At 47.7% G+C, this 13472-nt stretch overlaps 1 protein-coding gene across 5 annotated transcripts; it reads right to left on the reverse strand.

The window, feature by feature from the left end:
* Positions 1 to 1219: 1219 nt before the first annotated feature.
* On the reverse strand, positions 1220 to 9429 carry etv5a (ETS variant transcription factor 5a). Of its 5 annotated transcripts, none has more exons than XM_034562391.1 (13): positions 9213 to 9429; positions 7564 to 7738; positions 7341 to 7437; positions 7188 to 7235; positions 6797 to 6847; positions 5020 to 5143; positions 4640 to 4933; positions 4239 to 4564; positions 2554 to 2616; positions 2316 to 2384; positions 2013 to 2182; positions 1819 to 1920; positions 1220 to 1517 (listed from the first exon to the last, which is right to left on the reverse strand). In XM_034562391.1, the coding sequence occupies exons 2-13, from the start codon at positions 7609 to 7611 to the stop codon at positions 1284 to 1286; spliced, it is 1626 nt and encodes a 541-aa protein (XP_034418282.1). In that variant the 5' UTR covers positions 7612 to 7738; positions 9213 to 9429; the 3' UTR covers positions 1220 to 1283. The 5 variants fall into 5 exon arrangements, with proteins under 5 accessions (XP_034418282.1, XP_034418280.1, XP_034418285.1 ...); XM_034562389.1 differs by having other exon boundaries at positions 1813 to 1920; positions 9213 to 9412; XM_034562394.1 differs by lacking the exon at positions 7564 to 7738 and having other exon boundaries at positions 9213 to 9412.
* Between the last annotated feature and the right edge of the window lie 4043 nt (positions 9430 to 13472).

The following is a 13472-nucleotide window of genomic DNA, read 5'->3' on the forward strand; positions in this document are numbered from 1 at the left end:
CGCCCACCCACCCCGCCCCATTCAGAAACATAGATAATAAACACCAACAAAAAAAACAAAACAAAAGCAGAGAATATACCACAAATATCTTCCTTGTCCAAAGACAGTTTAAAGCGATATGTAAGTGGACGCAGAGTCTCGGTTACGCCATGCAAAGAGAAGCAGAAGTCTCCGCCGTGTGACGGCCAGAGAGGCGTCCACCACGAGGGGCGCCCTTCTCTCTTTTTTTTAATTTATTTTTATTTTTATTTTTACTTTGCATGCAACATCCTGATGCTCCTGCCATACTGGTGCATCAGAGGAACTAGTACACGGCCAAGAAAACATCAAGCACTCGGACTGAAAAAAAAAAAAAAGGAGCAACGGGACCATTTAACAGAGATAATAATATATATATTTTTTAATGAATTATCAACGCCTCTTGGAGAAGATGCGTCCCTTTATGCGTCCCTTTATGCGTCCCTTTTGAAGCGGAGGAGATGGAGTGCGAATCATCTCTGATGATGAACTTTGAGGACCCAGCGAGTGATGAGAAAGGGAAGCGGAGACCAGAGCAAACCAACGGCCCAGAAACCTGAGAGTTCTGGGTCTCAAACGAAGAAAATTAAAAATGAAGTCTATATTTGATTATGTTGTGTATGTGTTTTTTTGTAATCAATTCCGTTTTTTGCAAATTAAAGCCCTTTAACGGATCTTGTAGTTCAGATGTGGCGACATGAAAATAGGGGGCGGGGACCAAAAAGGCAACTATAGAATAGTGCTGCATTTAAGGGTGTCTCATTTGATAATTTTTTTAATTTATTTTTTAAATAATTCGTACTCTGGTTACTTGATTGTTTTTAAGAAAAGCAGATTGTCACAAAATCAGAAATGCAACCAACTCTTGCAGTCTGGTACAAAGGAGGGAAAAAAAAAAAAAAAAAGATGGCGCCGCGAGTGTGACCTCGCTTCGTTTGGTCTCCGTAGCAACGGCAGCCCCTTTTTTTTTTTTTTTTGCAGTCCAGTTCCCCCTCAGCGGTTTCACAACCCTCTCGCCGCCGCAGGCTTTTCCCCTCATTCATTCTCAACTCGGGAGCTCACAGAGTTTCAGGAAGGTTTTCAAAGGGGGGGGTGGGGGGGTGGGCAAGGCTTTCCTTCCAGGCGGCTCGGCGAGTTTCCATCTCTGGATATCATTTTTTTGTTTTTTGAGAGAGAGAGAGAGAGAGTGGGACCGCCGAGAGACTTTTTCGGGAGTGTTTTTTTAATTAAAAAATGTGCGTGTGCGTGTCGTGCTCCGGGACCCGTTAGTAGCCGTATCCGTCCGGGAAGGGCAGGCCCGCCACACACTGCTCCCCCATGGTGTCCAGCAGGTAAGGGGCCGTTTCCTCGTAGTGGGTGAGGGGCACCGTGTCGTCGTCCAGCCCCGGCAGGCTGTCCGGGTCCACCTTCAGGCTGGGCCGCTGGTTGTCGGGGAACGCCATGGAGAACAGGGCCTCGGGGTCGCACACAAACTTGTACACGTACCGCTCACCGGCCACCTGAGGAAACACGGCGAGAGAACGCGTTTACACCAAAAAAAACGTCCCGATCGATACTTCCTGGTTGCATGCAGGACGTCACGTGTTTGTAAGAGGTGTCATGTCCTCTACAGATGCTCGACTGAAGGGAATCATCTACTTCTTCAAGACATCCCTCCATTTTAATCTATATATAATAGGAGAAGAGCCTGCAGGCCATTAATTCACTAATGAGTCTCCCAGACGGCACCATCTCCACTATTGGAGCCCGCGTGCTGATAGGAGGGCGGATGGAAAGGAAAAGGGGTGGACGTGCCTTTACCTTCTGCATGATGCCCTTCTCGTAGTAGTAGCGGAGCGAGCGGCTCAGCTTGTCGTAGTTCATGGCCGGTCTGTTCTTCTGGATGCCCCAGCGACGAGCCACCTGGGGACACGAGCGCAAAGAAGAATTTGCCGTGAGCCGCACAGACGCGTAGGAAAAAGACACGAGTGCAGCTGTGCACGGCGTGGACTGACCTCCTCGGGCTCGATGAGTTTGAACTCCATGCCGCGGCCGGTCCACGCTATGAAGTGGCCGTTGGCCGGGTCGTCCAGCAGCGTCACCAGGAACTGCCAGAGCTGCAGGGAGCCGCGGCGCTGGTAGGGAGGCCCGTCGCGGTAGATGGAGGGTTCCTGTTTCACTTTACCTGCACAGCAGGGGGAGAGGGAGAGAGAGAGAGTCAGCACTGCAAGATGGTGACCGAAGGGTTCTGGACTAGCCAACTTCACGCGTACTTTTGCATGCGATCTTGGGGTTTCGCCATCGAGAGGTTTTCTTACCTTCTAATCTTTCAGGGACCACACAGGCGTCGTCAAAGTACAGCTGAGGATCTCTGTCGAAGGAGAAGCCTGCGAGGACGACAGAAAAACAACGCAGAGACGTCAACGTCGGGTGAAAGTGGAGCGAAGGACGAAGAGCTGCACGCGAAAAGGCTTTCGCCAATGCGGCGTTTTCAAAAATCGAACATCGGAGACGCACAAAACTAAAATTTCAAAAAAGGAGCAGACAATGACTTACTTTCATGGTTATTTTGGTAGAAGCTCACCGCTCTCCCAAAAGATGACTGACAGTTAGGCACTTCTGTAAACAAAAAAGATAGAAGGGGCGTGTAAATTTAGACCAGAGACATCCTCGCCGTCGTGTAAATGCATCAAAATCCACCTCGCAGCTGATAGATATATATTTGGACCGCTGCAAATATATATCGGTGTGTATATATATATATATATATATATATATATATATATATATATTATATATATATATATGTATATACAGACAGATGGCGGCTGCTTCTCTGGTCGTCACGTTCATCTGCAGCGCCAACAGCTGGGCTTAAAAATGCCCACTCTCCCCCCCCCCCCCCACACACACACACAGCAGTGGACTAAAGCCCAGCTCACTGTGAGTACACTCACAGTACACAACATCCCTCGCATGTCCACCGAGCCTTTAAACAAGATTAGCACCATGGTAGCTGTATTAAATCTCAATGACAATCGAGTTAAGGCCCCCCCCCTCCCCCAGAGGGGTCAAGGCCTGTCTTTCGTTTGCGAGTACCGACCCCCCCCCCCCTCAATCCATTATTCTGTTTCCTGTCTACTGATAAGGCAACCAGAGATCAATCTTCTGTGTCTCCTCTTGTCCTCACTTAAGGAAAGAGTCTGCAGGGAGGCAGAGCTACCGGCAAGTCTTAGCATGCATGTAGGGAATGAGTTTTAAAAAAAGGGATAATTCTAGTAAATAATTCTTCTTCTTCCTCCTCTGTCTAATAATGACTGCAGACCACCAACGCCGAGGCCGAACGTGCACTTCTTCCATCCGCTCAGAGATACGAGGCCTCCGTGACGTAGGTATTTAAAAAAAGGCCATAAGAAGCTAAGCGGATTTGTCATTACATCACGGGCCGGGGCCAGCCGGTCGCCCCCGCCAGGCAGGAAAGGAATGAGAGCTAAGCGAGCGCTGGGGAAGAAAAAAAAAAGAAGAAAAAAAGCTCAAAGAAATAAGAAATAAATAAAATACAAGTTCCAGAGTCGGGGCGGTAATGCATCAGAGCAGTTGGGCGTGTGGGCGGGGAGGCTCGAAAACAAATGCACCGCCAAGTCGCTCTGGCTGGTTCCATTGTGAACGGTTTGGAGAGGACCGGCACCGGTCGGCCTCCTTGTGTGTGTGTGTGTGTGTGTGTGCGCCTCTCTAAAGAAGAAGAGGAGAACTTCCAGGCCTGCTGCAGGTCACTAAGTCCTCTGAGGGCTTCTGGCAGAGATCTATTCCAGGTAGGCTCAGCAAAGAGGTTCTCTGCACCTGGCTGGGTGACCCATTTACTGTTTGCCCTTGGAGGCTTAGGCTGAGCTAAAAGACCCACTTTTACTTCACTGGCGTGACTCTTGAGGAACGATGCAGATTAGGCTCTGTGTGTGTGTGTGTGTGTGTGTGTGTGTGTGTGTGTGTGTGTGTAATGAGGCTCAGGCCTCTGCTGCATGCTAAAACTCACGGGCGTGCGTTAGTGCCCAGAACAAACACCACCACATTCCTCGCCCTCTGCTCCGCTCTACTTTCACACAGCCCGAGACAAATCACTTTTCACGCGGGCAGAAGTATCGGACTTCTTCCTCGCTTTGCAAATGCAGGAAAAAACAACAACAAACAAAAGACACTCCACGCCTCAAGCGGTAATGGACTCTCCTCGGCTCTTCTCCGCTCACCAGAATCGAAGCAGAAGTCGCGCGGCTCCGGCTTGATGGCCATGGGGTGGAACGCAGCCTGCCGCTGGGGGCCCATGGCGGGGACGCCCTGCTCCGCGTACCGCGGGTCGATGAGCTCCTGCTTGAACCCCTGGGGCGGCACGGCTACCAGAGGCTCCGACATCTGGCGGTGGTACGGTGGCCGGCCGTCACGTGGCAGACTGTTGTTGTTGTTGTTGTTGTTGTTGTTGCTGCTGCTGCTGGGAGGCTGGTGCAGGAACTGGGGGCGCCCTTGCCTCTCTGACGGGGGGAACGGTAGACATGGCTCCGACATCTGCCGCTGGAACCTAAGAAGATGTGTGATCAGGTAACGCCAGGAGAAAGAAAAGGAAGCCACCCCCGTATCGAGAGGTGCATCTTACCTGTGCTCAGGTGTGAAGGTGTTGGCATCCTGGCTGATGGGCGTGCACGGCACGACGAAGGGCGGGCTGTGGACCGGGAGCGCTTGCTGGTTGGGAGAACCCGCGCTCGCCGTTATGGGCTGCTGCTGCTGCTGCTGCTGCTGCACGTGCAGAGGGTGCGACCCCGGGGTCGGGTTGGCTACGTGGGGGTGAGGAGGAGGAGTCTGTTCTGTGCTGGTGGGGCCGCAAGGAGAGACCGGCGTCGACGGGGGAGTTAATGGCTTGAACCCGGGACTGGGCTTCCTGTCACAGGCACTGTGGAGGAGGAGACGGGGTCAGAACCCCTTCAGACCGTGGGGGAGGGCTAATCAGCACCAGGTGGGGTGATAATGGCCACATACCTGTAGCTGTAAAGGCACTTCTCTCCGTAGGGCATGGGACTCCGGTCCTGGCGGCAGGGGGAGAACTCTTTGGAGGGAGCCAGCTCCCGTTTGATCTTGGCTGGCGGCGGGCCATGAAACATCACTGCACAGGAGGAGACAGCACAGTGGAGTGCATTAGATCAACTCCAGATATCAGCTCTAATTGAAGCCATAAACAGAAGTGCAGCAGTTATCTTAACCACATTTTGGAACTGATGGATAAATGGACGCATGGACAGCGTCCCGCGTATATTCCCTCGACTGGCAGAGCCACTTAGTGGCAATTTATCATCCGGCCTAATGACGGCCCGCTCTGAGAAACAACAACAGCGTGTCCGAGCCGGCCCCGCTAGGTAGCGCAGCACGCACCAGAAGCTATCAAACTTCACGTGCGACTCCCATTAGGGCGGGCCGACAGCAATACCCATGAATCAGCGTGGCTGTAATCTAATGGCGGTGAATGATTTGCCTTTCTCCCGCGCTGTAACCATTAGACGCGAGATGCAAGCTTTCTGCGTATCGGCTGCAGTTTCCGGGGCGCCACATAATAGCCCGGGCAGAAACTAGATCCCCTTTGGCAGGAGGGGAGGGGGCAAATAATAGTGCTGATGGACTGAAGCGGAGTCACAATGGGCACGTGAGCTCCGCCGCGGTGCACCGCCGACAACGCGATGGCTCGGGATTTGAGAGGAAAGTAAATAAATTAAAGGATTAGGCATCTTTTTTTTTCCCTTCTCCCTTCTGTCCTTGACATGAGCTCCATGCATCGTCTCTAGACCGAGAGAGAACGGTCTGCAGCCTGGCAACACGCAACACACACACACACACACGCACACACACACACACACACTCTCTGACAGCACAAAGTCAAGGACTCCGCCACAGCAGCACCTTTGCAGTGAGCCGACTGTGTACAGTAGAGGCCGACCTCGGGTGGTGGGTGGGGGGGCCTCTTGTAAAAGGAATACATGAATCTCAATGCGTCGACCTCAATAAAATGTTTCCTTGTGGTCAGTTTAGAAGATTTTTTTTTTTTTTAAAAGCACGCTGACAACGACATGCAGCAACCACACCCTGTCTCCACCTCCTACGCATCAGACGGACACATAAACCAAGAGAGGAGAGGGGGGGAACAATGCTCCACTGGTCGTAACTCAAACACATCCTCTCAGCTGCAGCCTGAAGGTGATGTGCAGAAACGAAACAGGAGGCAGCACTGAAACGGGCATCTCTGAAGCCACCCCATCCACTGGAATCCGGCCCACTTCAGCAGCAGGGCCTGAGTGCAGGAAAGTGTGAAATCAGATTAGGGGCTTGGCTCATGTGGTGCCCCATGCCAATCGGATGATTAAACTCAAAATGGAGGAGAGAGAGCGAGAGAGAGAGCTGGCTTTTACCAGAGCTGTGTTTTGAAGAATGGTGTTCTTCCTCGGCAGGATGTTTTTTTAAATCATGTTTTGATATAAAACGGGGAGGTGGACCTGGACATCTGGTCACGGACAGGAACTCAAAAAGCACTTTCCTCAAAGCAGAAGATGCCGACTGCGTGCGGCCGAAGAAGGATTTCTGAGAATAAATTGCCAGCGAGGTTTTGAACGTCTGCCCAAAAATCTGACCAGAAAACAGGCCGACGCACTCACACCGTGACCGGGTTTCACCGATATAATGACAGAAGCAGCTACAGGACACACACACACACACACACACACACACAATAATCAGAGATGAACACAGAACAAAACAAGCAGGTACTCACAGCTGTCCGACTGGAAATCGGGGACAAACTGCTCGTCATCAGGCACCTGGGCTGTGAAGATAGAGGAGAACGAAGCACGTGAGAAATAAAAAGAGCACGTCGTCCTTTTTTTAATCTGACGGGGGGGAAAAAAAACTAATCTGCTGGAATATTTGTCTCTTTTGAAGGAGAAAAAAAAAGAGCGACTTTTTAGGCAAAACAAATATGGGTCTCGGTCAGCGGTTTCTCATGAACAGGACTTTGCTCTTCTAATTACTAAAAAACACAAAAACGACCATATTTCACATTCTGGCCAGAGTTAATCTTTAATCCTAAAACTGTTTGTCCTGTTCCCCTTGTTTAGAAAACAAAAACATCCCTTTCCTAATAAAATGATCATGATTTTATTTACCTTCTGCAATCCAGATCTCTTGCAGCTGACTGAGGTCTTGGAAGAGGTCTGAAATAAATTTAAAAAAAAAAAAAGGTGGAAAGTCATTGAGTGTGTGAGCTTCCCACCACGTCACCGCTGAAAGACATGACGTGCACGCCCGCCGACCGTTACCTTCCGTGTCCTGGGCCAGTTCGGTGTCCACAAACTTCCTCTTCCGGTCGTTCAGGGGCCTGTGGTGCGATGGCTCCTCCACGTGGGACTTGTGCTGCTGGGAGGACGAAGAAGAATAAGAAGATGTTGTTATGGATGTGTATTATTATCAATGTACAGAGATCTGTGTCTATCCACGACATAGAGCCGTGTGGATGTGTGAGGCTGGCACGTGTCCACTTACTCTGGGTGGGACCATAAATGGGACCTGCTGGTCATAGAATCCGTCCATGTTATCTGTGTGATTTTGTATGTGGGGGTGGGGGAGGGGGGAGGGGGGGGGTCTGATATTGGGGGGGCGAAGGGAGGGGGGTAGGTGTTCGCTTTTAAAGCGACAGCGCACGGGGGGGGGGGGGTCACTGGAAGAAAAACAAAACACAAAAAACACAAGATTCAATAAAACTGAGAAGAAATGTGGGCACATTGTTGTTGTTGTTGTTGATTCACTAGATTGGGTCAAAGCGGTTGGGATCCACACTGTGTTCACATCTCGTCACATTCCCCCTTCAGCATCCAACTAAAAGACCACCGTCTCCTTCCAGACGGCTATTCAACCAACAAACAGATCCATTTGAATGGGAGCCACACACACACACACACACTGTAAACACAACGTCTGTTACACTTATATAACTGCTCACTGGCCATCTGCGGGGGCACGCCGCTCCACTATAATCAGCGTGTAGAGGGTGGAGTAGAAAAGAGTGTCCCACTGTGGGTAGAAGGCCGGAGAGCCGATGAGACCTGGACTGTAAAGTCAGACGCACTTGTGACAAATACTTCCCTTTAATGCGACAACAACAACAATAACAACTACTACTACTACTACTACTACTACTACTAAAAGGCTAAGCCACTGCCCTCCATCCTCACATCTCCCTCAGCGGAGTGATACGACTCACTCCTCCATCCTCCTGTTAACAGGGCGACGACTGCAGAATCAGCAATTATTACACGCGCCAAGCAGATATTACACTTATTACGTTAGAAGTGTACTCAGGAGGAGAAGTTATGTGTTATTCTGGTGCACTCACACAAAAGGTACAATAAGGAAAACAGTAAACAAGGTAATTGGAGACTGTGCATGCATTTAAAAAAAGAGGAAAAAAGTTACTTCATTGACTTGGGTACCTTATTTGGGAAAACTATTATTCTAATTATGTTGAACCTAAGGAACAATAAAAACAGTAAAAAAGGCCATATGGTCTCTAAACGCACCAAAATAAACGTTTTTACCACCAGTTTTGCAGGTATTGCGGTTTGTAAAAACAAAAAGTAAAACAAACAAACTTGTGTTCTGCGCAATTCACTCAAAAACTTTTCATCCGCGAGCCGACGCGTCAAAATCAGCTAATTTTCGGCCGAAGTTCTGCGCTCCGGCGGCGGCTTGAAGTTGGGGGAACGGCCGGGGGACGGGTGACGGGTGGAGGTGTACGAAGATCACCCGACACCTCCCACCCGCTACTCCTCCTCCCTTCCCCCACCCCTCCCTCCCTCCCTTGTTTTACTCAATGAAGTGAAACTCGACCCGTGTGGAAACAGAGGATACAAGGAGAAGAAGAAAAAAAGGACGTCCATTCACAAAAAAAAAAAAAAGAAAAAATCACAAACAGTCGCCGGACCGCAGCGATAAGATAAAGCTAGTACCCACGGAGATACAACACACGCTTTGGGCTCAAATACGGAAGACTTAAGCAGTTATAAAAACGTTTTTTTTTTTTTTTTTTAACTTTAAATAAGATGGCGTTGCGCTCGTTTGTCTAAAAAAGCCGAGAGAAAAAAACATCCAGCCGTAACGGCGCTTCAAAGAAAAAAATAAATACCGCAGCTTACCTTGTATGTGTATTTATACGTCCTCGATATGGAAAGAATATGGTATTAATATCCTCAAATACACCGCAAATAAAAACCCAACGTGTCGTGTAATCGCCTGCGCGCTGACGAGCCGATGTGCCCTCTTCGACTCACAAAACTTGACTGAGCTTTCTGTTAATGGCCCGCTCGGTTCTTTTTTCTCGCCCCCCTCCTCCTCCTCCTCCTCCTCGCCCCCACCGCCAGGGGGCTCGAGCGGCTGCCTTACCTCCAACGGACAGGGCTCGCGCTGCCGATTGGCCGCGCGAGCCCTGTCCGTTGGAGGTACGGCAGCCAATGGCGTCTCCGGGGCGAATTAATTATGCATGAGGGTTTGCGGTTCGGCCAATCACAGCGCGGCGGTGGACCTATTTTTATGAATGGTTGGATTTCATTCACATTTTTTTTTTCTCACCCCCATCAAAGCCGCGATGGAGTTTGTTAAAGGGCCAGCTGCAGGGAAAATACAGGAAAGGTCGACACACACACATACACACACACATATATATCTATATCTATATATATATATATATATATATATATATATATATATATTTATTTTTTTATACTCTAAAATTAGATGTTATTACACAGTGAGAATAAACTTGGATTTAAATTGTGCCATTGAAACCGTGCATAATTAAAAAAAAAAGTTTATTTTAACAGCATAGTATTGTAAACGATTCGTGTTTCAGGAGAGTGATGCAAAATGACAAAGTAGGAAAACGTAAATTAAATAAATTAAGAAGTTAGCTGCAGTACTAACCGTGTTTAAATGCTCACGTATTGTCTGTCTTTTTGTTTTTACATAAAATAAATATAATAAACCAATTATGAAGCCATTATATTTGCACACAATGTGCTCAGTTTTATTCAAGAGACGTATTTACTGGAGAGGAAAAGAGGTGATGATGAGGTCAGTTAATCTGTTCGGAGCAAGATGTCTTTAGACAAGCAGTGGGCCAATTAGCACATGGTACACGCATGTATTGACGCCAGAGGATAATAATTAACTGCGATGAAAAGTCTCTATTTCCTTTCTATTATTTTCGATTTTTCACCCCGTATTCTTTCATTTAAATGTTCGTTCGGCGCATGTATTTTAATGTGAATTTTATTTCCCAACATCAAGGTCTAAATCCCTGTGGGGGAAATGCAAAAAAAACTATTTTTGGAGGGACACAACTCTCTATCATGAGTCTAAAAATAGATGAATCAGCATATAAAACCGTCATCAAGCACATTATGACTTTGTGATGCTCCCAAATATCTGTGTGTGTGTGTGTGTGTGTGTGTGTGTGAACGGCTGTCGCAGAACCCAAAGGTTAAAGGTCATTAATAAATAACCTTTGTCATTATCACCTCCAGTCACAGAATCAGGAATCCCTCCATATAAACTCTGTGTCACTGCGCACACACATTCCAAAATACCAAAACTATAATCCTAACACAACACCCCCCCCCCCCCCCCCCCCCCCCCCCCAGCAGCCATGATATCATGAGCCTGCTGCGAAAAGGCAACAGTGGTAAGAAGAGCCTAAACACACATCACACATGTAGTCGGGCATCGGGCGTCCATGAGGTCTATCAGGCCGAAGGCAAACGGCTTGTCTTTCAGGGTATAAACTCCCCTTGGAAATGAAAAGCGTGGAGGTGAGAGGGCCTAAAAATGGGTTAGTGTGACACTGACGTCAGGAAGCCGGGGTGGATGTGGGCTAATCCTGATCCTCAGAAACCGCCGCTAAACCAGGTGAGGAGACGCCACAGAAAAAAAGCCTCAGCCTGGAACATCTCAGCCGCGATGCTCGGGGCGTGAGGTTCAGATTTGAGGTTCAGATTTGAGGATCGAAGTTCATTTTTTTTTTCTCCAAAAACGATCTCGCCACGTGGCGTAGTTCCTGTTTAAAAAAAAAAAAAAAAAAGTTTTATGATCTCGACCGACGGCAGAGCGACCGCAGGGTCCGTGTCGCGATTCAAAACATCAAAACATCGTTTTCATCTTTGTTCGTGCGATGCAGGTCCGAGACCACCAAACGGAGAAGGACCGCCAGTCTGTCGTCGAAACGTCTGTCGAAAAAATGGACTTTTCAAAAAGACGAGTTAAAATGGGGGAAGCAGGGCCTCTGGGCCGCAGGATGCTCTCTCTCTCTCTCTCTCTCTCTCTCTCTCTCTCTCACCGAGGGACGAGATGAGACTCGCCTGCTATTAATAGCACTTTGGGAGATAATTCCTGCCTTGTTATCTTAGCAGCCGTACTCCAGAACCTCGCCGACGGCTGCTCTTCTGAGGCTCCCCGTTGTATAACCGCCCTTTTCTTTTATTATCTCCCTCTTGTGTCTCTCTCTCTCTCTCTCTCTCTCTCTCCCATTCCCAATTCAATGCTTCCATCTTCTTTTGACATTTTTTTCCCTCTTTTCATCTGTCTTTTCTCTCGCTCTGCTTTTTACCGGCTCTGGAAGAAGCCCCCCCCCCCCCCCCCCAAAAGGGCCTAAAGGTAACAGAGGAGCGACAAAACCTTCAATTTTGTTCTCTTTGAATTAAGTGATTTCCTTTGAGGTTCAACATTTGAACTCAGCGAGACAAAACACACACACCTGAAGCCTGAAGCTTAACACAATGTTAACTTAGTGCTATGCAGAAAGGACATCTGACAACAGTCATTCGTTCTGCAGGTTTTTTTAAGCATTGCACACATTTTAAGGCGATAGCGTCACGAGAGGAAACATTTATTCAAGAGTAATGAGCTAATATCTTAACTTGTTGCACTAAGAGAGTAAAAAGCAATAAGGACAAAACAACAACAGTAGAGTGACACATCATTTGAGCATTTATTCTATTTTTATTTCATTGTTGTTATTTATTTAGTTTTTTTACAATAATAGCTAACGGCAGCATTTTTCAACCTGGAACTTATTTCCCCACGTTTTTGTGTCTACATGACTAATGGAAACCACTATTTTAGAAGTAGGTCAAAGTATTGAAGGAGAACTAATCGGGCTGCAATGTAATGCAATGTGAAGTCCTCACCATCAATGTACGTCCACTAAAAGTGTTTGTTTCTGACAACATTATGGGAAAAAAACATGGGAATAAAACGCTTTTCTTTACCTTTTTCGTTTTTTTTTTTGGTCTTGTGTCATGTGACCCACAAGCTAGTGTCGTCTAAAAGATTTCCAACATGGCTGAACGGAGTGAAAAGGTTTTATTTCTCCATAATGTTATGTACACTTAGAGAAGGGTTTGTTTTATGGGATTGCGTCACCTGAACACAGCGAGGTGTCATTTGGGCCGCCTGAACTCTGCAGGGTCCAGAACAGAAAGCGTTTGTTCTCCTCTGAGTCTGAATCGGACTGCCCGCGTCATCAGTGACTCACGGTAGTTGTTGTTGTTGTTGTTGTTGTTGTTGTTGGATGTACTCGTCTTTAAATGATTCATGAAGATGAATAAACCAGGTGCCTTTCGTTATCAGGCAGCGTGCAACACAATGTGATTAAATCACCGGTGAGTACATTTTTTTTTTTAAATAGCAGCGGGACATTACGGAGTTCAAAGGTCAAATCCAATCCAATAAGTAGAAATGTGTTTTTATCTAAATTAAGGAAGCAAAAAAAAAAAGGGACGACGTGCATTTTCTATCACCTCCGTTTTATTTGGTCAAATGTTTTGTCCATGAAAATGCCAACAAACAGTGGGGGTGACATACTGTACAGACAGAGAGGATGGACATATTGATTTTTTAACCCCTTTCATCTAATCAGGGGCGGGGGGAGGAGGGGGGGGGGGGGGGGGGGGGGGGGGTCTGTCCTGAAGCTGTGTGATGACGTCGCTATGGCGATATGTAGTATCGGGTCTGTGAACTCCACTTAATGTACATGTAGAGCAGCAGCACGCTGCAGGGCCTCTGCTGTATCTGTGCTTCTGATGCCAAATCACAGTGGTTGATTAATGAAAGTGCAGCTAATTAAGAACACAGAGAGCTGTGTGGCGGTTGTAATAATCACCCCAGATATTAAATACCAAACAGCTACGTGTCAGGACTAGTTTAACATTTTGGGAAATAGATTAGAGAGGAGAGAATCACATTGTTACCGACTTGCAGGCGTTCAAGTCGTGAAATAACTTAAAGGTTGTATAGAAGTCTATGCTTCATGTGTTAAAGCTGCATTCTCTCTCCTGACCACCAGGGGGCGACTCCTCTGGTTGTATAGAAGTCTATGCTTCATGTGTTAAAGCTGCATTCTC

Source organism: Cyclopterus lumpus, chromosome 21 (genome assembly GCF_009769545.1).
Source record: "Cyclopterus lumpus isolate fCycLum1 chromosome 21, fCycLum1.pri, whole genome shotgun sequence".
NCBI lineage: Eukaryota > Metazoa > Chordata > Actinopteri > Perciformes > Cyclopteridae > Cyclopterus > Cyclopterus lumpus.